This window comes from Bombina bombina, chromosome 3 (genome assembly GCF_027579735.1).
Source record: "Bombina bombina isolate aBomBom1 chromosome 3, aBomBom1.pri, whole genome shotgun sequence".
Taxonomy (NCBI): domain Eukaryota; kingdom Metazoa; phylum Chordata; class Amphibia; order Anura; family Bombinatoridae; genus Bombina; species Bombina bombina.
Genome location: NC_069501.1, coordinates 1,237,048,293 through 1,237,074,792, shown reverse-complemented (window position 1 = coordinate 1,237,074,792; position 26,500 = coordinate 1,237,048,293). Strand labels below are relative to the sequence as shown.

Below are 26,500 nucleotides of genomic sequence, written 5' to 3'. Positions count from 1 at the left end.
GGATAGGATGGGCGGGCCTAATTTTGGCGCCTCAGATGCGCAGTTGATTTTCATATGAAGGCAGCAAACTTCAGCTCCGGTGGGCCCAAACTGAAGACATAGCCTAACGAAGTTATAGTGAGATTTCTCAGACCCCTGAGGACAGGTAGGCGCCACAGCAGAGCTGTGGCGAGGAGCAGGGGGTTGCTAATCTATTTTTTATAACGTTTTTGGGTAACATTTTTCCCATAGAGGGTTAATTTGTCCCTTACTTGTGGTGCAATCTTAGGTTACAAGATAAGACACATATATGCTAAAATTGTGAGAGTTATAACATTTTAAAGCAGATTTGGAAAAATTGTGCGCTTTTTTACTTCTTAAAGGCGCAGTACCGTTTTGCAAATAGTTTTTTTTCATTAAATAAAGTGTTTTCAAGACTTTTTGTGGTCATTACTAGCCTGTTCAACATGTCTGACATTGAGGAAAGTCGATGCTCTATGTGTTTAGAAGCCATTGTGGAACCCCCACTTACATTGTGTCCCTCATGTACTAAAAGGGCCTTACATTGCAAAGAACATATTTTAGGTGATAAAAGTGTGCCTAAGGATGATTCTCAGTCTGAAGAGAATCAGGTTATGCCATCCAATTCTCTCCAAGTGTCACAACCTTTAACGCCCACTCAAGCGACGCAAAGTACTTCTAGTTCGTCTAATTCTTTTACTCTGCAAGATATGGCTGCAGTTATGTCTACTACCCTTACAGAGGTATTATCTAAACTGCAAGGTTTACAGGGTAAGCGCAGTAGGTCCGGTGTTAGGGTAAATGCTGAGCCCTCTGATGCTTTATTGGCCATTTCCAATGTACCCTCACAGTGTTCTGAATTGGGGGTAGGGGAATTTCTGTCTGAGAGAGAGCTTTCAGATTCAGGAAATGTGTTCCCTCAGACAGACTCGGACGTGACGGCCTTTAAATTTAAGCTTGAACACCTCCGCCTGTTACTCCGGGAGGTTTTAGCGACTCTGGATGATTGTGACCCTATTGTAATACCACCAGAGAAATTGTGTAAGATGGATAAATATCTAGAGGTACCTACTTACACTGATGTTTTTCCAGTCCCTAAAAGAATTTCGGACATTGTTACTAAGGAATGGGATAGACCAGGCATTCCGTTCTCTCCCCCTCCTACTTTTAAGAAAATGTTTCCCATATCTGACACCATTCGGGATTCCTGGCAAACGGTCCCTAAGGTGGAGGGAGCTATTTCTACTCTGGCTAAGCGTACAACTATACCTATTGAGGACAGTTGTGCTTTCAAAGATCCTATGGATAAAAAATTAGAGGGTCTTCTAAAGAAATTGTTTATTCATCAGGGTTTTCTTCTACAACCTATAGCGTGCATTGTTCCAGTTACTACTGCAGCAGCTTTTTGGTTTGAGGCTCTAGAGGAGTCTCTCAAGGTTGAGACCCCATTAGATGCTATTTTGGATAGAATTAAGGCTCTCAAGCTAGCTAATTCTTTTATTACAGGTGCCGCTTTTCAAATGGCTAAATTAGTGGCAAAAAATGCAGGTTTTGCCATTTTAGCGTGTAGAGCGTTGTGGCTTAAGTCTTGGTCTGCTGATGTGTCATCAAAATCTAAGCTTTTAGCTATTCCTTTTAAAGGTAAGACCCTATTCGGGCCTGAACTAAAGGAAATCATTTCCGACATTACTGGAGGTAAAGGTCATGCCCTTCCTCAGGACAAGATGGTTAAGATGAGGGCTAAACAAAATAATTTTCGTTCCTTTCGAAATTTTAAGGGTGGACCCTCTACTTCCTCCTCCGCCACAAAGCAGGAGGGGAATTTTGCACAATCCAAGTCAGTCTGGAGACCTAAGCAGACCTGAAATAAAGGTAAACAAGTTAAGAAGCCCGCTGCTGCTACCAAGACAGCATGAAGGGGCAGCCCCCGATCCGGGACCAGATCTAGTAGGGGGCCGACTTTCTCTCTTCGCTCAGGCTTGGGCAAGGGATGTTCAGGATCCCTGGGGATTAGAAATTGTGACCCAGGGGTATCGACTAGAATTCAAGGATTTTCTCCCAAGAGGGAGATTTCATCTTTCACGTTTGTCTGTAGACCAGACAAAAAGAGAGGCGTTCTTACGCTGTGTAAAAGACCTCTATACCATGGATGTAATTTGTCCAGTTCCAAAACTAGAACAGGGACAGGGGTTTTACTCAAATCTATTTGTGGTTCCCAAAAAAGAGGGAAAAAGAGATTCCCATCGTTCAAGATGGAGACCATATGAACTATTTTGCCAATGATCCAGGAGGGTCAATATTTGACCACCGTGGACCTAAAGGATGCGTATCTTCACATTCCTATCCACAAGGATCATCATCAGTTTCTAAGCTTCGCCTTTCTGGACGAACATTATCAGTTTGTGGCCCTTCCTTTCGGGTTGGCCACAGCTCCCAGAATCTTCACAAAGGTGCTAGGGTCCCTTCTGGCGGTTCTCAGGCCGCGGGGCATAGCAGTGGCGCCCTATCTGGACAATATTTTGATCCAGGCGTCAACTTATCATCTGACCAAATCTCACACTGACATCGTGTTGGCATTTCTAAGAACTCGCGGTTGGAAAGTGAATATAGAAAAGAGTTCACTAGTTCCACTAACAAGAGTTCCATTCTTGGGAACTCTGATAGACTCGGTAGACATGAAATTTTTCTGACGGAGGTCAGAAATTCAAAGATTCTAACTACTTGCCAAACACTTCAGTCCATTCCTCGGCCATCAGTGGCCGGGTGTATGGAGGTCATTGGGTTAATGGTAGCGGCAATGGACATGGTTCCGTTTTTTCTCGCTTTCATCTCAGACCACTGCAGCTGTGCATGCTCAGACAGTGGAATGGGGATTATGCAAATGTATCTCCGCAGATAAATCTGGACCTAGAGACCAGAGACTCTCTCTTCTTTGGTGGTTGTCACAGGATCATCTGTCCCAGGGAATGTGTTTCCGCAGGCCAGCAGGGGTCATAGTGACGACGGACGCCAGCCTCTTGGGCTGGGGTGCAGTCTGGAATTCCCTGAAGGCTCAGGGTGTTTGGACTCAGGAGGAGTCCCTATTACCAATCAATATTCTGGAACTGAGAGCAATATTCAACGCGCTTTAGGCGTGGCCTCAGTTGGCCTTGGCCAAATTCATAAGATTCCAGTCAGACAATATCACGACTGTAGCATATATCAATCATCAAGGGGGAACAAAGAGTTCTTTAGCGATGATAGAGGTTTCAAAGATAATCCGATGGGCGGAGACTCCCTGCCACCTATAAGCAATCTATATCCCAGGACTAGAGAACTGGGAAGCGGATTTTCTAAGTCGTCAGACTTTTCATCCGGGGGAGTGGGAGCTCCATCCGGAGGTGTTTGCATCATTGATTAATCAATGGGGTACACCAGAATTGGATCTGATGGCATCTCGTCAGAATGCCAAACTTCCTCGTTACGGGTCCAGGTCAAGGGATCCCCAAGCTGTACTGATAGATGCTCTAGCAGTACCTTGGTCGTTCTTCCTGGCTTATGTGTTTCCTCCATTTCCTCTCCTACCTCGTCTGATGGCAAGAATCAAACAGGAGAGAGCTTCAGTAATCCTGATAGCGCCTGCGTGGCCACGCAGGACTTGGTATGCAGATCTGGTGGACATGTCATCTCTGCCACCGTGGAAACTGCCATTGAGACAGGACCTTCTCATCCAAGGTCCGTTCCAGCATCCAAATCTAAATTCTCTGCAGCTGACTGCCTGGAGATTGAACGCTTGATTTTATCTAAGCGGGGATTCTCTGAGTCGGTCATTGATACTTTAATTCAGGCTCGAAAGCCTGTCACTAGAAAAATTTACCATAAGATATGGCATAAATATCTTTATTGGTGCGAATCCAAGGGCTACTCATGGAGTAGGGTTAGGATTCCTAGGATTTTGTCCTTTCTCCAAGAAGGATTGGAGAAGGGATTATCAACTAGTTCCTTAAAGGGACAAATTTCTGCTTTGTCAATTTTACTACACAAGCGTCTGGCGGATGTCTTTTTGTCAGGCTTTAATCAGAATCAAGCCTGTGTTTAAACCTATTGCTCCGCCATGGAGTTTGAATTTAGTTCTCAATGTTCTTCAAGGGGTTCCGTTTGAACCCATGCATTCCATGGATATTAAGCTTTTATCTTGGAAAGTTTTGTTCTTAGTTGCTATCTCTTCTGCTCGAAGGGTTTCTGAGCTTTCTGCGTTATAATGTGATTCGCCTTATCTTATATTCCATTCTGATAAGGTGGTTTTGCGTACTAAACCTGGATTCCTTCCTAAGGTTGTTTCTAATAAGAATATTAATCAGGAAATTGTTGTTCCTTCCTTATGTCCTAATCCTTCGTCTAAGAAGGAACGTCTGTTACATAACTTGGATGTGGTTCGTGCCTTGAAGTTTTACTTACAAGCGACCAAGGATTTCCGTCAAACATCTTCTCTATTTGTTGTCTATTCTGGAAAGCGTAGGGGTCAAAAAGCTACGGCTACCTCTTTCTTTTTGCCTGAAAAGCATCATCCGTCTGGCATACGAGACTGCTGGACAGCAGCCTCCTGAAAAAATTACGGCTCATTCTACTAGGGCTGTGGCTTCCACATGGGCTTTTAAAAACGATGCTTCTGTTGAACAGATTTGTAAGGCTGCGACTTGGTCCTCCCTTCATACTTTTTCCAAATTTTCCAAATTTGATACTTTTGCTTCTTCAGAGGCTATTTTTGGGAGAAAAGTTCTTCAAGCAGTGGTGCCTTCTGTTTAGGTATCTGTCTTGTCCCTCCCGTTCCCATCCGTGTCCTGTTGCTTTGGTATTGTATCCCACAAGTAAGGATGAATCCGTGGACTCGTCGTATCTAGTAGAAGAAAAGGAAATTTATGCTTACCTGATAAATTGATTTCTTCTAAGATACGACGAGTCCACGGCCCTCCCTGTCTTTTTAGACAGATTATATTTTTGTTTTCAAAACTTCAGTCACCTCTGCACCTTTTAGCTTTTCTTTTCTCTTCCTATACTTTCGGTCGAATGTCTGGGGGTGGAGAGAAGGGAGGAGCTATATATACAGCTCTGCTGTGGTGCTCTTTGCCACTTCCTGTTAGAAGGAGGATAATATCCCACAAGTAAGGATGAATCCGTGGACTCGTATCGTAGAAGAAATCAATTTATCAGGCAAGCATAAATTTCCTTTTTATGGCACAATGAGTCCACGGATCATCTTAATTACTAATGGGATATTCACCTCCTGGTCAGCAGGAGGCGGCAAAGAGCACCACAGCAGAGCTGTTAAATAGCTACTCCCTTCCCTCCCACTCCAGTCATTCTCTTTGCCTACGTTGGTGATAGGAAGTGGTAAAGTGAGGTGTTAGAATAGATTCTTCAATCAAGAGTTAATTATTTTTAAAGTAGTGCAAGATAGTGCTGCTTTGTTCTAGGGTGTAGCCGTAGTCCAAATCAGTCTCTTCAGACTGGCTTTAGAGCAATTGGAACTTGTTGGACATAATTCTCACTGCGCCTCCCATACATTTATGCTGCCTTGTTTGTGAAAGTCTGAGGGAGAAAAAATACTCAGTACTTTTTATTTCCACAGGCCAATGTGAGGAAGAGGACCTCGCAAGCCGCGTGAGCTGCCTTACTGCCGGGCAGATTTCTAAGGTAAGTGCTAATTTTCATTTCTGCGGTTTGTACGCAGAAAGATTGGCACTTTACTTCATACATGGACACAAGAGGACATTATCCCTAGGAGGGATAGATCTTAGGGCAGTTTATGCAGGCACTGGGGACGTGGAGAATTGGCTCTTATATTTAGGTTTGGGGCATACAGTTTTTGACAGTATAAAACTACTCCCATATTTATACTTGGTGGCTGTTGGCAACTCCCTACGGCTTTAGTGTAGGTCAAACAGCCGAACGGGAGGTTAGATTTGTCTATACTTATTTTCTAGCCAAAAAAAAATGTTTTTTTGTTTGTTGATCTAGCTATGAATACAGTGGTCCAGGAGGCCCTTCAACATGTGAATTAAGATTTTGGATGTTAATAAAATAGATATTAAGCAGAGTTAGGATGTTGTTCTTAATATTTAAAGGCACAGTAACTCTAGTTAGGATATTCAATTTATTTTTGATTAAAAAGTGAATGAAGGATAGTACATATTCTTTATGCTGTGATAATCATGACTTTTCTATTCCTCGTGTATAGAGAGGATTTTACAGGACAGTGATAAACATCTTTTACAGAGCAAACATTGTCTCAGATGCTGTTAAAAGATAAGATGCATTATGACAATGTTCTATACATTCTGCAGCTTTCTCCTAAAGTGTCCTAAAAACTTAGCGTCCATTCAACCAGTGCCCTGCGCTTCCTCCACGGCTCCTCCTGGAGTTACCTTGCAAGACATTGCTTCCCTTTTTTACTAGACGGTCTCTAGTGCGTTGTCGGCTTTTCCCATGCTGCAGGGAGAGTGCAAGAGGAAAAATAAACATTCAGTGAGCAAGGTTCCTGTCACGGTTTCTTACTATCTCAGAGGTTCCCTCCCAGACGTGAGGAAGAGGATACTTCGGTAGCATCTGAGGATAAAATCTCAGTTTCTGACCGTATAATTCCTCCTGCTGATACTGAAGTTTGTATCTTTCAGGTTTAAGCTAGAACACCTCCGTCTGTTTCTTAGGGAGGTTTTAGCTACTCAGGACGACAATGATACCATGGGGGTTGTCAATATTAGGTTGTACCAAGATCAGTGCTAGGTACCCCTTTTTTCTCCATTTCCTATGTTTGGAAGAGATTTTTACCCATAGCGGACTCTTCAAGGAGTTCCGTCAATCGGTACCCAAGGTGGAAGGGACAATTTCCATGCTAGCTGGGAGTCCTACTATTCCCATAGAGGATAGTTGTTCCTTTAAGGATCCTAGGGATAAGAGGTTAGAGGGGTTTCTCAATAATGGCAACCTATGACTTGTATTGCTACTGTTACTTATGTGGCAGCATACTGGTTCATACATTGTCTGGTCCCATTCGAATAGACACTCCAGGATAAAATAAAGGCCTTTAAGTCTGTCATTTCCTTTCTTACAGATGCTTCCCTTCAAGTATTTAGCGGGAAGCTTAGATTCCAGGCTTACCATAACTGGCACACATTATGGTTAAGATTACTTTTTCGTTCCTTTCAAGATTTCCAGGGAATCCTTCTACTTCTTCCTCTGAGCAGGAGGGAGGTTTTGGCTTTCAGGAATGTTTGGAGCCAGATAAGAGGCAAGGTGGCCTTACACTGGGTAGGAGACCTCTCCGACCTGGGAAAAAGTGAGTTCCTGTTCCGAATCAGGAACGGAGTTTGGGATTTTATTCTAGTCTGGTAGTGGTTCCCAATAAAAGGAGGGAACATTCAGTACTATTTTAGACCTCTAGAATTTAATCAAATTTTAGATGTCAAGATTCTAATCAAATTCCTAAGTGTACCATGCTTCAAGGTGGATACTATTCGTTCCATTTTCCTTTTGATCCAGGAGGGTCATTTTATGAAGGCGGATTTAACGGACGCATGTTTGCATTTTCGCATTCTCAGGCAAACACTCCCAATTGTGGCTTTGCCCTTCGGCCTTGCCACAGCTTCCAGAATTTTCTAAATAGAAGTCTGGGTTTGATGCTGGTGGTGCTCGGTTACAGGGCATTGCTGGGGCGCCCTTTCTGGAAGACAACCGAGTCCAAGTTTTACCTGCAGGCGACTAAGGACTTTCGTCAGTCTTCTTTTTTGTTTGTGATTTTCTCAGGAAAACGTAAGGGACAGAAAGCTACGGCTACTTCTCTTTCTTTTTGGCTGAAGAGTATCATACGTTTGGCATATGAGACTGCTGGACAGCAGCCTCCTGAGAGAGTTACGGCTCATTCCACGAGGGCTGTTGTTTCCTCATGGGCATTCAAAAATGAAGCTTCTGTGGAACAGATTTGCAAGGCTGCAATTTGGTCCTCTCTTCACACTTTTTTTTCAAAGTTCTACAAATTTGACACTTTTGCCTCGGCTGAGGCTGCTTTTGGGAGAAAGGTTCTTCAAGCATTGGTGCCTTCCATTTAGGTTCCCTGTCTTGTCCCTCCCGTATAATCGGTGTACTCTAGCTTGGGTATTGAATCCCATTAGTAGTTAAGATGATCCGTGGACTCATCATGTCATAAAAAGAAAAGAAAATGTATTCTTACCTGATAAATTTATTTCTTTTTTGACACGATGAGTCCACGGCCCACCCTGTTCTTGTAAGACAGGTTTTGGGTTATTGTAAACTTCAGACACTTCTGCACCTTGGCTTTTCCTTTCTTACCTTAACTTCGGTCGAATGACTGGAGTGGAAGGGAGTAGCTATTTAACAGCTCTGCTGTGGTGCTCTTTGCCGCCTCCTGCTGACCAGGAGATGAATATCCCATTAGTAATTAAGATGATCCGTGGACTCATCATGTCAAAAAATAAATACATTTATCAGGTAAGCATAAAGTTTCTTTTTATTTATCATATTTTAGAAGATGTCTTAAAAGTTGTATTTTTATGAGGGACTAGTAGTATCAATCAATGAAATATATATGTCTATCTGACTTATTCTGTATATCAGCTTATTTGATATATTGGCATCTTATCTAGAAATCTCATCTTCACATCAGTTCTTCCTGTAATGTTCACTAGATTTCTTGAAAACAAAGAAAAATATATTCATTTTGAAATAACTTAAAGTGAAGGTAAACTTTGATGAATGAAAGCCTGTTTCTTAAAAATACTATTAAAAACAGGGGCACTTTCATTCATCAAAGTTTACAAAGCAGCCGTTTTGTTAAAAAAAAACAAAAAAACTTTTTTTTTTTCTTTTCACAGCTAAAGCAGCTTCCCCCACATAGAGATCCTCTATTCACACGTCAGCAATGACTAATCCTGCTTCCTCCAATCACAGCATGGCCTCAGGCAATGACTACCCTGGGGGGAAAGCTGTGATTGGAGGAAGCAGGATTAGTCATTGCTAACGTGTGAATAGAGGATCTCTAGGTGGGGGAAGCTGCTGTAGCAGTGAAAAGAAAAAAAGGTATTTTTTTTTAACAAAACGGCTGCTTTGTAAACTTTGATGAATGAAAGTGCCCTTGTTTGTAATAGTATTTTTAAAAAACGGGCTTTCATGCACCAAAGTTTACCTTCACTTTAAGCATTTATATATACTAATGTTGTTATTTATTTAATTTATTACAAATCTGAAGTGCATTTCTCAGATCCATGGAAGTATACATTTTTATGCAATACTGAGGTATATTTTACTTGAAATTTAAACACAAGTTGTAATTTAAAATGAATTTGAGAGTTACAATGCAAGACGTGTCTCTGCTTGGCTCAGTACAGCTGTGTATCTAGCACAGCAGGGGTAACCAGCTCTGGCTATTTTCCCTTTTGAGACGTATGTCTGAGCTACGTTTATTCAAACACAGCAGGGTAATTAATTTTTGAATATATTTAAGCCTCAATTTTTCCCAGACCTAGCAGCTGTTCTTTACAGGGGTCTGATAAGTTTATTACCCATCTTGGGCAGGAAATCAGCTTTAAACAGAGCAGCCATATATTGAACATCTCTTTGAAATAACTGCCTGAACTAATGAGACCAAATGTTTTCCCTTTGTTCTCATTTGGATGTATTGTAATCAGGAAAAAGGGGGATTGGGGCTAGTCTGTTATGAGACCAATTCAATCAAATTAGGTTTTTAGCTACAAAAAAAATAATGAAATATTAGATTCTACAATGCATCTGTAGTTTATTTAATGTTACTCACAGATACCCTGACAGTCTCAACATTTAATTTTTACTTTACTATCCCTTAGCTACAGTAAATCTTGGGAAATCAACAAGATGTTATTTTTGCTCACATTTTTTACTTTTTTCTTCTTGATGTAGCCAATGCTATGTGATATATAATCATATTGTTATGACATACTAAGTATTTGTAGATTGTTGTTAATTTGCTTTCAGTTGAAAGTTTTTATCAGCTAAATCATCATATTTTTTTATGTTGAAGGGACAGAAAGGACACAATTGAAATGTGCATTTCAGTAATAAATAGAAGCAATTTTGCAATTTTACTTTCATTATCAAAAATGCTTCTGTTAAAAGTTATTGCTTTTTTCAGCAGCATACACAAATATGCTGAGTGGACCCGTGTACCAGTATTCAAGCTCAGAGAGTTTTTGTGTATTGTGCCTGTGAAGACTTTATTTCTGTCATACAAGCCACTGCTGACTCTCTGAGAAGGTGTAATGTTTGAATACTTGTGCACAGGTCCTCACAGCATATGTACGTATGCCGCTGAAAAACAGCATTAACTTCACTAGAAGCATTTTCGCAAAAATACTTCTATTTTAAATGCCCTTTCTAATAATTCAAGCTTTACAAAGGAGACTTTTTATAGTTTGTCCTTTTACCAATTAGTTCTAATTTGCAATTTTCCTTTATCTCCTGTCTGTTAACCTTAGATTGGTGGCGGAGCAAGACCCTACGTTTCAATACACTGCTGATGTTGGCGTGAACTCCTATGTCGCAATACACCCATCCTTCCTGCCAGAGGCAGAGAAACGCCTAACACGCACTGTGGCCCGCACCTTTGCGCCAGAGTTTGACCACCACTCAGAGTTCCCCTGTAACCTGGTTATTCAGAGGAGCGGAGGGGAAAACTGCAGTCTGGCAGAGGTTCTACACTACTCTGAAATAACTTTTACTATTTATCACCAAAGTGTAGCTTCAGGTAATAAACTTGGTAAAACCTTGATATATAGGGTACACAAGGATGCTAAAAGCAATAATTTAACTCTTAAATTGTGAAACCTACAAGACATAAATGCTGAGAATGTTGTAAGGTGAGAAAAATATACATTTGCTGCGCTAAATAACACATATAGAGAAAAGTGCTCATCTGTCAATAAATAGAGCTTAGATCACCTGTACCATTTCCAGAGCAAACTATTCCTGAATTATATCAGGCTGGTCCATCCCCAGACAGTTGGGCCCTGACTTACCAACAGTTCACGTCTCTTACACAGGTTAGCATAACAAATGTTAGGTGTGGGTCTCGCTGCAGATGATATTCTCACTGTGAGCACAGAATCAGAATGTTGTGTTTGGCTGTAGGATGAGCACATTTGACAGTACAATGGTATAAAGATAGAAAGAAAAGAAAAAAACAGTAAAGACCACACACCTGACCACAAACCTGAGTTTACTCAGAACACCCTGTGGTACAATATGTGATACAATATTTTTTTAATACATTGCAACTATCATAGATGTTTTCTATTATCTGTAAAAATATTTTAAACCCTTGGGAGGTAGATTGGAAGGTTACTGTAAAATGTTGTTTTTTGTGCTGTGATAGTTTTGCAATTTTTATTTAGACTAACTGTTGTGTTATTGGAAGTTTTTATAACCTTGTGTCTATGACTGTGCTATATTACAGGCTGCAGGGTATATATAACATGAATATATCGCCACATAAAATGGCGACTGTAGAATGTTGCATACAAATGTTAGCATATATGGGGCAAAGAGGGTTTAATTAGAGCCACCCCTGATGAGCAGACCAGGGCAAGGAGCCAGGTTGTGGATATATCAAGGAGTAGGTGCTGTTTTATCGGTTTGCCCTAGTATGCTCAGTGGCAGTTGATCGCCTGTTACATTTTGTTGTAACTGTTTATATGGGAACGTGTGCATGTTGGTAATTCAATAGTAAAACTGAATATGAAACCTAGATCAGAACTTGACACATTTTTCATATAACTATAGATGAAATCCATCCCTTAAAATATGTATGTCTGGCACCACTGATTACTAATTTTCATCTAAATTTCAAACTATGACATAGATGAATGATGATATTTAAAATAATCAAGCTCTGTGTGAATTACTGTATGTGTATCCAGTAGCGGAATGCTCTTGTTATGTTACCATGTGCATTAACTTTCTGTACGAGTTTTGCTAATATTCTTGTAATTTATCACTGTTTTTGCACTTTTATGTCAGACTGATTTGTACACAATGACAGTAAGCACATTGTCCCTCTAAACCTACAGAAGGGTAATGTATAAGTGTGTCTTGTGATTACAGCTGCTACAGCCAGATCTCAGCTGGCCTGCGACCACTTACTGGGAGTGGTGAAGATACCAACAAAACAGCTGATTACCAAAAGATCAGGTAACATCAAGAGTTATTTATAGACCATTGTCTGACTATTTGCCTTTACCTACAAATTAAACTTCACAAAACTGTATTTCTTTTAGGAGTAAATGGCTGGTACCCAGTTACGGTTCCCGAAGATGCCCAGATTTCCAGCGGTGCTGATATAATGAAGGCCATTGTGGGCGGCCTTGAGATCTCGGTTAGGTTTGCCCATCCCTCAGACAGAGAGCGCGTGCTGGAGGTTGCTCAGGGTCTTGGCTGGAGTGAAGAAGACAGCAGTGAATCTAGTGTACATGGAGATGATGAGTGGCAGACAAAAGAAGATTTAATCAGCCTCTCTGTCGCTATACCTAAACTATGGCTGCCAGTGCACTGCTTACTGCTGGCAGGGCATAAGCACATTCACAGAAGCACTTACTGTTACCTACGGTACAAACTGTATGATAAGGAAGCCGTCTGCTCACCTCTCAAGAGGCCAAAGCTGGCAGAAGATAGACGACAGGCCACTGTAATGTTTGAGCAGACTAAGAGCATAGAGCTGATACGGCACTGGCCTCTGTTATGGTATCTGAGGGAGGAGAGGTTGGAGTTTCAGGTGTGGCTTTCTTATGGAAAAGACACTAGTGGCCCAAGGCCGCAGGATACTGACCGCCTCCTGGGATGTGCTTATGTGGATCTTACACCACTCGCAGAAAGAACCTCTAGGACACTTACAGTCAGTGGTAAGTAGAATTTTCTCTTGGCATTCTGTATTTTTGTACATTAGGCTATTTTAAGTCTTATAAAGCCCTATCTACCTGTCTGATTATCAATCTACCTGTCTATCTGTCTATCTATCTCTATCTATCTGTCTATTATCCATCTATCTCTTTATTTATTTCTATCCCTCTATTTCTCTCTCTATATATTTACTTGTAAAATTATTTTTACAAAGTGGGGGTAGTGCACAGAAGTGGTATATTACTATTTAATAAAAAGAAAAAGACCACTTTATACAGCATTTGCCCAATAAGTCCTTGAACTTGCAAAATATTCCAAGGTTGCAGTTGCCAAATAATTGAGTGTAGTCTTTTAACAGACACTGTTAAACAAGATAAAGTGGGTCAGCCCTTTCCAAAAATATTGCATTGCATTGCTCCAAAATTGTCCCAGATAGCAAGTATGACTATCCATAAACTCATGGATCAAGAAAGACTTCTCACATGGGTTTCTGTTGTCTGCGCATAAGTAGGAAGTACCTGTTATGTTTTTGGGTTTTTTTTGTTTTTTTTTAAGTTCCACCACTTCTGGATAATGTCAGTTTACTTATTTTGTATCATTTCATTTAGATGTTCAGCTAGTTACTTTCTTCTTTACATTTGCAGGTGTTTATCCCATGTTCAAGCACAATGTTTCTAATCTCTGGGGCGCTGCAGTGCGCATTCACATTGCGCTGTGTTCAGCTTATCACCAGTCTGTGTTCACGCATGACCTGAGCTACAGCAGGGAGAGAAGCTGCAGTGAAGAAGATGAACCAGATGACTTCTCTAAGAACCATGATGAAGATTCATCTGGTAAAGGTCAGAAGCCCCAACCTGAGATCCCTGTGACAAGCCCAAGCGACCATATAGAAGAACTAGATTTGGAGAGCACGTTTGCTGTGAATATAGTGGTGGAGAGGGCGATGCACCTAAGCTTAAAGGGTAAATGTCTGGCTAATACTTTTCTTATATTTAAAGGGACATAAAACAAGTTGGGATAGAGACAACATATAATATGTACTTTAATTACTTTACCTGCAAATTTATACTGCAGTGCTTCGCCACTTTCCTTCTTAATATAAGGAGAGTCCACAGCCTCAGTCCTTACTGTTGGGAGGAAAAGACACCCCAGCCAAAGGCTTAAATACCTCTTCCCCCATTCCCCAGTCATTCTTTGCCTTTCGGGAGGATGGCAGAGAAGTGTCAGAAGATTTCGCTCAAGAGAATCGCTCTCTTGATGGCTCTGTCCAGATCATCTGTCCTGAGGGACATCCTTCTTAAGACCATCCTGGGAGATTGTGACTACCGACGCAAGTCACAGGATGGAGAGCTGTTTAGGGTGCCAAGAAGGCACAGGGCCAGTGGACTCAGGAGGAATGCTCCCTCCAGATCAACATTCTGGAACTTCAGGCAATCTTCAATGCTCTGAAGGCTTGGCCCCTTCTTGGTTCTTCTCAGTTTATCAGATTCCAATCAGACAATATTACCTCGGTGGCTTACATCAATCACCAAGGGGAAATGAGAAGCTCCCCAGCGATGAGGGAAGTATCTCAGATTCTGGAGTGGGCAGAGGCCCACAGCTGTTCGCTGTCAGCGATCCACATTCCGGGTGTGGACAATTGGGAAGCAGATTTTCTCAGCAGACAATCTTTTCATCTGGGGGAATGGTCTCTCTATCCCGAAGTGTTTGCAGAGATATGCAACAGGTGGGGGACGCCGGAGATAGATCTCATGGCGTCCCGTCTCAATACCAAGCTACCCAGATATGGGTCGAGGACCAGGGATCCTCAGGTGGAGCTAATAGATGCATTAGCAGTGCCTTGGAGGTTCAGTCTTATTTACATCTTCCCACCGTTACCACTCCTTCCTCGTGTAGTGGCCTGCATCAAACAGGAGCAGACATCAGTAATACTGATTGCTCTATCGTGGCCGCAAAGGATGTGGTTCGCGAATCTGGTGGGGATGTCATGATCTCCTCCGTGGAAGTTATCTTGTTGCAGTGATCTGCTGGAACAAGTTCCTTTTGTTCATCAAAATCTAGATTCTCTGAGGCTGACTGCGTTGGAGATTGAACGCTTAGTCCTAGCCAAGAGAGGTTTTTCTGAGAGAGTTTTTGATACTCTCATTCAAGCTTGTAAACCGGTTACTCGTCGCATCTATCATAAGGTGTGGAGAATCGACTTATTCTGGTGTGAAGAGCGTGGATTTTCCTGGCATAAAGTTAGGGTTGCCAGGATCCTATCGTTTCTCCAGGATGGAGTGGAGAAGGGCCTTTCTGCCAGTTCCCTGCGGGGACAGATTTCGGCCCTGCCTGTTTTACCGCACAAAAGGCTCGCAGAGATTCAAGATGTACAGTCCTTTGTTAAGGCTTTGACTAGGTTAAGACCTGTATTTAGATCTAATTCTCCTCCTTGGAGTCTAAATCTTGTTCTTAGGGTTTTGCAATGGGCTCCGTTTGAGCCTATGCATGACGTTGACATTAAATTGTTGTTCTGGAAGGTTCTTTTTCTACTGGCTATTGCTTTTGCGCGCAGAATATCTGAGATTGCTGCCTTGCAATGTGAGCCTCCTTATCTGGTGTTCCATTCTGATAAGGCTGTCCTACGTACTAAGTTAGGATTTCTTACTAAGGTTGTGTCAGACCGCAACATCAATCAAGAGATTGTGGTTCCTTCCTTGTGTCCCAATCCTTCTTCTTCAAAGGAACGTTTGTTTCATAATTTGGACGTGGCTCGTGCCTTGAAGTTCTATCTTCAGGCAATAAGTATTTTAGACAAACTACTTCCTTGTTTGTTGTCTATTCTGGGAAGCGTAAGGGTCAGAAGGTCTCTTTGACTTCCTTATCTTTTTGGTTAAGGCGTGTTATCTGCTTAGCTTATGAGACAGCGGGACATAAACCTCCTCAGAGGATTACGGCTCATTCTACTAGAGCAGTAGCTTCCTCTTGGGCCTTTAAAAACGAGGCCTCTATGGATCAGATTTGTAAGGCGGCTACCTGGTCCTCCTCACATAAATTTTACAAGTTTGATGTTTTTGCTTCGACTGAAGCAGCTTTCAGGAGAAAGGTTTTTCAGGCTGTGGTGCCCTCAGATTAGAGTCCGCCTCTCTTTTTGTCCCTCCCATTATCATCCAGTGTCCTCTAGAGCTTGTGTATAGATTTCCCAACAGTAAGGAATGATGCCGTGTACTCTCCTTATATTAAGAAGGAAAACATAAATTATGCTTACCAGGTAATTTAATTTCCTTCTGTATAAGGAGAGTCCACGGCCCCCGTCCGTGTTCTCAGATGGGCAGCCCTCTAAATTATGTTTTTCTTCTGGCACCATTTATAACCTGATATTTCTCCTACTGTTCCTTGTTCCATCGGCAAAATGACTGGGGGATGGGGGAAGTGGGAGAGGTATTTAAGCCTTTGGCTGGGGTGTCTTTGACTCCTCCTTGTGGCTAGGTTCAGTATTTCCCAACAGTAAGGAATGATGCTGTGGACTTTCCTTATACAATAGGAAATAAAATTATCTGGTAAGCATAATTTATGTTTTTTAGTTTCTGAATTGTACAGCTCTAACTCCCCCCACACATTTCCTTCTATGGCTGTATCTATATCTATTGTGTTTTGGTAGAATGCAAACATGCATTGGGATTATCTACTGGAGCATGCCTAGAAGCTGTGAACTCCGTTGAAATACAATGCCTGTGTGTAAACATTGATAAGGGGGGTGGAGTTGACTGCACCAGGCAGCTTAGCAATGTAATTCATTTTGCTTATTTTTGAAAATTATTTTAAAATACTTTCCAGCTATATTTAAACAATTTTTTATGCAAACTAATTTTTATTAATTAGCCCTTTTAGGATATGCACAGATCGCAACCTGTTTTACGTCCCTTTTAATGGTCAGAAAAGGCTTACATAAATAGCAGTTAGCCACTTGTTCTTGTCATTATCTTCTGTTTATTATTGTAAACTTATACCTTAAAGGAACATGAAAATTAAGCTTTGTGAATTAGACAAAACATGCACAATTGAGGGCTTTCAATTTACTTATCACATTTACTTTGTTCTTTTGGTATCCTTTGTTGAATAGGTAGGTGGGCTCAGAAGCAGTGGTACGCTACTAGGAGCTAGCTGTTGATTTGTACAACATCTGTATGAATGCCTCTTGTTTCTGGCTCACTATATGCATTCAGCTAGCTCCCAGTGCCGTTAACTATGTGATTAGTTAAGGTATATACAAGCAAAAGTGTAATAACATGTTCTCATTAACGCATTTTCTTTTACACTTTTATGTCCCTTTAACACTACTTGCTGATTAAAAACACCAACGTTTATTAGCTTAAAGGGTCATTCTTTTCTAATGTTTAAACGAACAGTAAAGCCAAAATTAAACTTTCAGACAGAACATGACATTTTAAATGTATCGCTCGAGCAGGAGTGCTAAATAGTGCACCACTTGTAATGTGCTCCTATTAATTACATACAAACTCTACAGGAATTCCAGACCTGAAAGTAATCCGGTGGGAGGAGCATGTTTGCAGTCGCCATCTGAACTGTAAACCTTTTACTGTTTTTAAACTGCAGTTAAAGGGCCACTATATCCAAAATCTTTCTTTCATGATTCAGATAGAGAATAAAAAATTTAAACAACATTACAATTCACTTCTATTATTTATTTTGCTTCATTTTTTAGATATCCTTAGTTGAAGAAAAAGCAATGCACATGGGCGAGCTAATCACACAAGGCTTCTATGTGCAGCAACCAGTCAGCAGCTAGTGAGCATATCTAGATATGCTTTTCAGCAAAGAATATCAAGAGAATAAAACAAATTAGACAATAGAAGTAAATTAGAAAGATGTTTAAAATTGCATTGTCTTTCTAAATCATGAAAGAAAAAATGTGAGTTTCATGTCCCTTTAAGCCTAGAATATTCTTTTTAGATACCAAAGAATTCTGGAAAGAAGCAGAGCGCAACCAGATTCAAGTGTAGAATATCAGTATAGGGCAAATCACTCTATTTGAATGCACTTACAGTGTAAAAAACAATTTATTGCACGTAGTATAAATGAAGAAACAGATACTACAAAAACACGGTATAAAACAGCTCAGTCCCGTGGAAGCGTAGGATCTCTCTATGGAAAGCGTCAGCGTTACTTGGAGCTGCAATGTCGGTACTCGTACATACGACCAGCATGTATACGATGCCGGATGGTAGCTCAATTTCCTTAATCCAGAGAGGGTCTCCAGGTATATTGGATTGAACAAGCATCTGTAGCCGTGTGACAAAGTACACACCCACTCTGGATTAAGGAAATTGAGTTACCATCCGGCATCATATACATGCTGGTCGTATGTACGAGTACGGACATTGTATCTCGAAGTAACGCTGACACAAGGACACTTTCCATAGAGGGATCCTACGCTTCTATGGGACTGAGCTGTATTATACCGTGTTTTGGAAGTATCTGTTTCTTCATTTTATACACCGTGCAATAAATTGTTTTTTACATTGTAAGTGCATTCAAATAGAGTGATTTGCCCTATACTGATATTCTAGACTTGAATCTGGTTGCACTCTGCTTCTTACCAGATTTCTTTGGCTTCTATCCTACTCCAGGTGGTTCGAAGGACACCATTTGTGGACAAGCAGCAACCAGTCAGTTTCAACAAAAAAGAACCATATATGCATCTGTTTAATACATTTTGGTAGTGGTGAGACTTCCTTACACTATTACTTTTTATCTGGATTTATATTGCATTATATCCAGTATTGTATACATTGTATATATTGTTCACGTGGGCCCTGTATTCAATGTATTAGGTTCATTATTCTTATTCCTATGGTTCATATAGATTGAGTGTGTTATTTGCCTTAAATAAGACTTTTTCTATATATGCCTACATATATGTTTAATCCTGTATATACCAGATAATTAGTCTAGGTGGATTTTACCGGTTTATATTTAAACTAGTCTTAAAGCCTGTTCACACGGGCCATTTTTTGCAGTACAGCGGTCCCACCTCTTGCGCTCTCTCCCTCCCCACCTCTTGCACTCTCTCCCTCCCCCTCTCTTTTGCTCTCTCTCTCCCCCCTCTCTTTTGAGCTCTCTCTGTCCCCCCTCTCTTTTGCGCTCTCTCCCTCTCTCTTTTGCGTTCTTTCTCCCCCCTCTCTTTTGAGCTCTCTCCCCATCTCTTTTGAGCTCTCTCTCTCCCCCCTCTCTTTTGAGCTCTCTCCCCATCTCTTTTGAGCTCTCTCTCTCCCCTCTCTTTTGAGCTCTCTCTCTCCCTCTCTTTTGCGTTCTCTCTCCCCCCTCTCTTTTGAGCTCTCTCCCCATCTCTTTTGAGCTCTCTCTCTCCCATCTCTCTCTTGTGAGCTCTCTCCCCCTCTCTTTTGCCCTCTCTCTCCCCCTCTCTTTTGCGCTCTGTCTCTCCCCCTGTCTTTTGAGCTTTCTCTCTCCCCCTCTCTTTTGAGCTTTCTCTCTCCCCCTCTCTTTTGAGCTCTCTCCCCCTCTCTTTTGCGCTCTCTCTCTCTCTCCCCTCTCTTTTGCGCTCTCTCCCCCATCTCTTTTGCGCTCTCTCTCTCCCCCATCTCTTTTGCGCTCTCTCTCTCCCCCATCTCTTTTGCGCTCTCTCTCTCTCCCCCATCTCTTTTGCGCTCTCTCTCTTCCCCCTCTCTTTTGCGCTCTCTCCCCCCTCTCTTTTGCTGTCTCTCTCCCCCTCTCTCTTTTGCAGTCTCTATCCCCCCTCTCTTTTGCTATCTTTCTCCCCCCTCTCTTTTGCTGTCTCTCTCCCCCTCTCTCTTTTGCTGTCTCTCTCCCCCTCTCTCTTTTGCTGTCTCTCTCCCCCTCTCTCTTTTGCTGTCTCTCTCCCCCTCTCTCTTTTGCTGTCTCTCTCCCCCCTCTCTTTTGCTGTCTCTCTCCCCCCCTCTCTTTTGCTGTCTCTCTCCCCTTCTCTCTTTTGCTGTCTCTCTCCCCTTCTCTCTTTTGCTGTCTCTCTCCCCTTCTCTCTTTTGCTGTCTCTCTCCCCTTCTCTCTTTTGCTGTCTCTCTCCCCTTCTCTCTTTTGCTGTCTCTCTCCCCTTCTCTCTTTTGCTGTCTCTCTCCCCTTCTCTCTTTTGCTGTCTCTCTCCCCTTCTCTCTTTTGCTGTCTCTCTCCCCTTCTCTCTTTTGCTGTCTCTCTCCCCTTCTCTCTTTTGCTGTCTCTCTCCCCTTCTCTCTTTTGCTGTCTCTCTCCCCCTCTCTCTCTCCCCCCTCTCTATCTCTCTCCCATCTAATTTGGTTGAACCTAAGTGATTATGTCTAATCTGGATGAATAACCAGCCAAGGGGACCATACTCTTAGGTGAAAGTCCGTTTTATCCAGGACCCAATGTGGATACTGTTCCATTAGTCTGATCTGTCTGATAATGCTCATGACTTATGTTAAGGATGGTGTCTTTTTCTTTTTCCAGGTTCTGGCTATGGCTAGCTTTGTTGCCATGAAAAGATATATGGTCAGGGCTTCTGTGGGTTCATCTAGATTGGGGGATTTCATATGGAGAATAGCAACTTCCGGGAGAAACGGGGGTTTAATATCAAGGGCGCAAAGAGTGTTAAAAAGCTTCCTCCAGAGAGGTTGTATTTTGGGACAAGACCACCAAATGTGTAGGGGGTACCCTTATGACCACAAAGTCTCCAGCACACAGGAGAGTGGCCAGCTACACTTTTTAAAGGGATATGAAACCCAATTTTTTCTTTCATGATTCAGATAGAGCAGGCAATTTTAAGCAATTTTCTAATTTACTCCTGTTATCAATTTTTCTTCATTCTCTTGGTATCTTTATTTTGGAAAGCAGGAACGTAAGCCTTGGTTCAGCACCCAGGGTAGCGCTTGATGGTTGTTGGCTACATTTAGTCACCTATCAGCAAGCACTACCCAGGGTTCTGAACCAAAAATGGGCCGGCTCCTAAGATTACATTCCTGCTTTTTCAAATAAAGATACCAAGAGAACAAAATAAATAAATAATAGGAGTAAATTAGAAAGTTGCTTAAAATTACTTGCTCTCTCTGAATCATGAATGAAAAAAAAATGGGTGTCATATCCATTTAAGGAGGTTTTGTAGAGGTTTTGTAAAGGTTTTGTGTATGAATCGTGTAGATTCATCTAAAACAAATTCAGGAGCCAGAAATAAACATTTGAAGAGCAATGTGTTAGTTTTTTTTATGTCACGTTGTGTTACAGGGAGCCCCTTGACCGAACGGGCAGTGTCTGCTCCTACGTCCTGCGTGTCCTTTTCAGTGGCTGGCAGTGCAACAGCAGTAATGACACCAATAATAGAGAATACTGACTCGCCAACTTGGAATTTTCAACATCAGACTCGGTAAGAACTGAAGAGTGAATCTCCTCTTATAACTTTGTCTGGGGCTTCATGATAAAGCTAATTCAAACGGGTAATAACAAGTTAATATTAATCCCTCTGTGTCTTGGAAATTATGAAGAAATCTTTCTTCTTCTTTTATTAATGTTTTATTATTCCTTGGATCAGTAATCTGTGTGCTAACCAGCACTGTAGTAATTAGTTGCTTAATGCGACATTTTAACTTGACAATGCCATGTTTATCAGTGTCTTAGAACAGGGGCATTATGGGTACAGTGACCGTTTGTTTGGTAATATATGGGACTTTATTAACTACTCTTCACTGTTGAATTTGCAAACTCAAAAATGGCTGAAATAAAGTATAGATTATTATCAACAGTTGTTTGTAATCCGTAGAAATGGGACTTCCACATTTTAAAAGGACACGAAACCCCACCTTTTTCTTGCATGATACAGATAGAGAATATCATTTTAAACAATTTTCCAGTTTACTTATATTATCTAATTTGCTTCATTCTCTTGGTATCCTTGCTTGAAGAAGCAGCAATGCACTACTGGGAGCTAGTTAAATGCATTTGGTGAGCTCCTGAGTCTACCTAGGTATTGTTTTCAAGGATTTCAAGAGAGCTAAACAAACAAGATGATAGAAGTAAATTGGAAAGTTGTTTAAAATCACATACTCTATCGGAATAATGAAAGAAAAGAAAAAATGTGGGTTTTATATTGCTTTAAGTATAGGGCAATTGTTTGATAATTTTGTTGTTATTCAGTTTTGAAAACTTCTGTTTTTTATGATTGTGTCCTGGGGGGGTATGTAGAAAATAATTTGATACTTTTCTAAAGGACTGTTATCCACCCCTTTGTGTGTAATCCTAAGAGGTTAAACGCATAGGTAAAGTCTTGCAGTTGCCAAGCAGAATGCTGTTGGTGGGCCAGTCGGGATCTGCAGTCTCCAATCACCACCAGTTTCCTGTTTTACCATAATAAAATGTATTCCTAAGTGGAACTTTACATATGTGCTTAACCCTGTTGTGTGGGTTAAATACATAGGGCTAGATTTATCAACGCTGAGGCGGGGCGAAATTACCTGCAGGTAATTAACATTGCACACGAGCGCAATCCCGCCCCCTGCCCGCGCACAGCCAATAACGCGCGGGCAGGAGCTGTCAATCTCCTCAGTCGGACTCGACCAAGGAGATTGAATTTCGCCACAATAGAGGTGGCGTAGATGTTAGGGAAGCAGCGGTCTGGTGACCGCTGCTTGATAAATCACGGCAAGCAAGTTCTTGAGAGAACTTGCTGCCGTAGAGGCTTAATAAATCGAGCCCATAGGGTAGATCACAGTCCTTTAGAAAAACGTATATAATGATTATCAAAAGAAAAACACCATTAAAGGCTATTGGGATTTTTATAGATAAATCATTTCATAAGTTTTTTTCTGATTGTGATTGACCCTATAGTAAGCTAGGAGCAGTAATACAAAATTAATTGCATTAGAACCTGATCATTAGTAGCAAAGCCTTACACACAGACCTAGACAAGAACTGATTTATGCATGAGAGTAACCCTGTGCGCATATCTTTCTTTCCATAGACTCAACAAAGAGCTTCTGTTGGACCCACAACAAACCTTTGTCTTCAAAGTGTGGCATAAAACAGGTAAAGTGTGAGCTGTAAGTAGCCTGCAGGCGGATTTATGGCTGTCATTTTGTATAAGCGTACACCTTTTTACTCGGGGATCAGTACAAGGACCTCATACTTAGTAAGTTACAGCGGCGTCACGACCATCAGTTCCATGTACTGTAATTATAGAACCATGTGTAAAAATATAAATTATAATAAAATAAACAAAGAATAAGGTCTTCATAAGAAGCCGAATGGGTTGTCAAGTGGTTAAAACGACAGTAAAGTTTTACGATTTATAAAGAGCATGCAATTTTAAGTAACTTTCCAATTTACTTCAGTTGTCCAATCCACTTTGTTGAAAAGCAGGCACAGGTAGGTTTAGGGGCACTACTGGGAACTAGCTGCTGATTGCTGCCTCCACATAAATGTCTCTTGTCATTGGTTCAGAGCTCAGCTAGCTCCCAGTGTTGCATTGGTGCTATTTCAACAAAGAATATCAAGAGAAATAAGCAAATATGATAATAGAAGTCAATTAGAAATGTGTTTAAATTCTATCTGAATCTGGAAATAAAAATGATGTTTTCTGTCCCTTTTAAAACCCCTATGAATTTGCTGACTCTGCAGCGGTAGATGGGCAGAAGCTGCAGTGGTATAAATATTTATGACATATGGATTCTAATGAGAAGTGTAATGTCAAGCTCTGAAGCAAAATAAGAGAAGGACATCCGTCTTAAGGCTTCTGTACATATAAGGGGGTATTGCATTTGGGGGGAGGGGAATATATTTATCAGTGTGCTTTAAATAATATAGAAGAAAAACGTTATGGGTGATCAAACCTTATTTCAGGAAAATAAAATTATCTTCTACAGATGTGGAGCGAGTCCTGGGGTTTGCATCTGTGGATCTTTCTCCTCTGCTGTCTGGATTCAGCTCAGTTTGTGGATGGTACAATATAGTGGACTTTGCTGGGCAGTGCCAGGGCCAAGTAAAAGTATCCATCACCCCCTTGGAAAGCATTGTACATCTCAAGGATGAACGAAGGGCCCGAAGTGAAGCAACACAGCCAGAGGTGTGTAACATAATTCAGCTAGCGATGGTGACCTGTTTTACCTAGGTAGGAGCACAGCAACAGATCTAATTTGATAACATCAGGACAGCTCTTATACAGACCTGTTTGTAACATAGCAATATTAACTGACTGTGTCAGGAGAAAAGTCTGTCCATATTTCCTTCTGAAGTGTAAGTTTAATCCTTATGACTACATGTCTACCCCAGGCATTCTCAAATTCCCTTAAAGGGAAAGGGACACTGAACCCAAATTTTTTCTTTTGTGATTTAGATAGAGCATGCAATTTTAAGCAACTTTCTAATTTACTCCTATTATCAAATTGTCTTCATTCTCTTGGTATGTTTATTTGAAAAGCAAGAATGCAAGTTTAGATGCCGGCCCATTTTTGGGGAACAACCTGGGTTGTCCTTGCTTATTGGACAGCACCAATAAACAAATGCTGCCCATGGTTCTGAACCAAACATTTTCTGGCTCCTTAGCTTAGATGCCTTCTTTTTCCAATAAAGATAGCAAGAGAACGAAGAAAAATTGAGAATAGAAGTAACAATTGCATGCTTTATCTGAATCACGAAAGAAAAAAATTGGGTTTAGTATCCCTTTAAGGTGTTTACAACCTCTATTAGAAGTCAGTTCTGTGAATCATCAACTCTCTTTGTAAAGATGTACTTCCTGAAATTACTTCTAAACCTGTGGCCCTCCATCTTGAGAACATGACCCTTGTTGCTTTTTTTTGTGAAAATTTCTTACATCTTCAAACTTATTAAATACCTTTATATATTTGATGGTCATTTTTAAAGCATGTTTCCATTTAAAAGCACATACAAGAATTGAGATTATTGAAGACAGTATTGGAAATAAATAGATTTTCTTTCCTATGGCATGGATAGTCCACAACGTCATTCCAATTACTAGTGGGATATTCAACTCCTGGCCAGCAGGAGGAGGCAAAGAGCACCCCAGCAAATCTGTTAAGTGTAACTTACCTTACCCATAATCCCCAGTCATTCTCTTTGCCTTTGTCAATGGAGAATGTGCGAAGTTGGTGTCTGAAGAATTTAATCCTTTTAATCAGTACTTTTTCCTGCAAGCAAGGATTGGGGTCTAGCTGTGTCCACGTCAATCTCTTTAGCAAGAGTAGTGGTGGCTTTTAGCAGTTAGAAGGCGGCGAGGTAGTCTTTGCTTTACTTCTAACATTTATGCAACCCCTATATAGAAAACCAGGGTTGGTTACTCCTGTTTTTTTCTTTTCTCTCCATGTCCCTGTCAGCTGTCGATTGATGCTGACAGACTGGGAAGTGCTGTGGTTGTTCACCAAAATGGGCCGGCATCTAAATTTTCTTTCTGGATTTTCAAATAAAGATACCAAGAGAATGAAGATAATGCGATAATAGGAGTAAATTAGAAAGTTGCTTAAAATTGCATGCTGTATCTGAATCGCGAAAGAAAAAATTTGGGTTCAGTGTCCCTTTAAACCTATTCAGCCTAGACCTTGATAGAGGTGTATTCCCTTCCTAAGGTGTTTTATATCTGTTTTTTATTTATACTGACAATACTGCCTATAGGAGGGATGAGTTTTTTTTATTTTTTTATTATGGGAGTGTTTTATTATAATAAATCATATATCCTACAATTTTATTTTTCATGATTTATTTTCTCTTACTAAATACTGTGTGTACTAGTATTTGTCGCCATCTGGTGGCAACTTATTGCTAATGCATGCTCCTTTATTATATTGTCTTTTATTAAGGTGCATTAGATTTCCCTCTCATTCTGTGGATAAATCTTGAGGGTCTCTCATATGATTAATCTCTTTCTCTGTTCTATTTAGCAGGGATTCATATATTATTTATACCTACCTACTAGTGATTACAAATTTCTACAGTTTGTGCATTGTAACTGTATGTTTGTTAAAGATTGGTCCCCTTGTTCATGGTTTATCCCATTTCCTTTTTTTTTTTTTTTTTAATTTGTATTTATAACCATTAAAGGGTACAGTAATGCAAGTTGTATCATCAGCCCACCTCACGGGGTGGGTGAAAAGGCAGAGATGACAGTACATTGAGTTTAGATAGCATTCATTGACATAAATGTAAAAGTATAGAGCACAGATAAAATCGTGACTTTAAGTTTTCAATAGAGTGATGAGCGTTCTAAGAAATATGTGTTAGTACCACAGTATTGGGGTTTTAATATTAAACTTTACCTAAAATACAAACACAAAAATAAAAACAAACAAACATGTAATAGTCGATCCTATCCATGAGCTAGATACGGAAAGCTGCAAGCTTTAGGGTATACATTGTACTAGTATGCATTGCTGCATGAGCATGATACTTAGGATAGTAAAAAAAAAATCATAATGACATATAATAGGAATGTACCCCATTTAGCTGTTTAGGGTTTCATACAGTACACATTGATATCAAGCAGTGTGGCATTAATCCTGTTGGGTATTAAGGAAGACAAACAAAAAGAGAGAGTAGTATACAAACTTATATAACAAACACCGTTGATAAAATA

At 40.8% G+C, this 26,500-nt stretch overlaps 1 protein-coding gene across 1 annotated transcript in view; it reads left to right on the top strand.

Moving 5' to 3' along the window:
- The window catches only part of C2CD3 (C2 domain containing 3 centriole elongation regulator), a 171,377-nt gene that overhangs the window by 54,963 nt on the left and 89,914 nt on the right, over window positions 1–26,500 (top strand). The window contains exons 21-27 of the mRNA XM_053708737.1: window positions 10,503–10,771; window positions 12,127–12,213; window positions 12,300–12,920; window positions 13,563–13,880; window positions 21,151–21,289; window positions 22,880–22,944; window positions 23,781–23,980. Coding sequence (XP_053564712.1) covers window positions 10,503–10,771; window positions 12,127–12,213; window positions 12,300–12,920; window positions 13,563–13,880; window positions 21,151–21,289; window positions 22,880–22,944; window positions 23,781–23,980 — 1,699 coding nt within the window. The remainder of the gene's footprint in view (window positions 1–10,502; window positions 10,772–12,126; window positions 12,214–12,299; window positions 12,921–13,562; window positions 13,881–21,150; window positions 21,290–22,879; window positions 22,945–23,780; window positions 23,981–26,500) is intronic.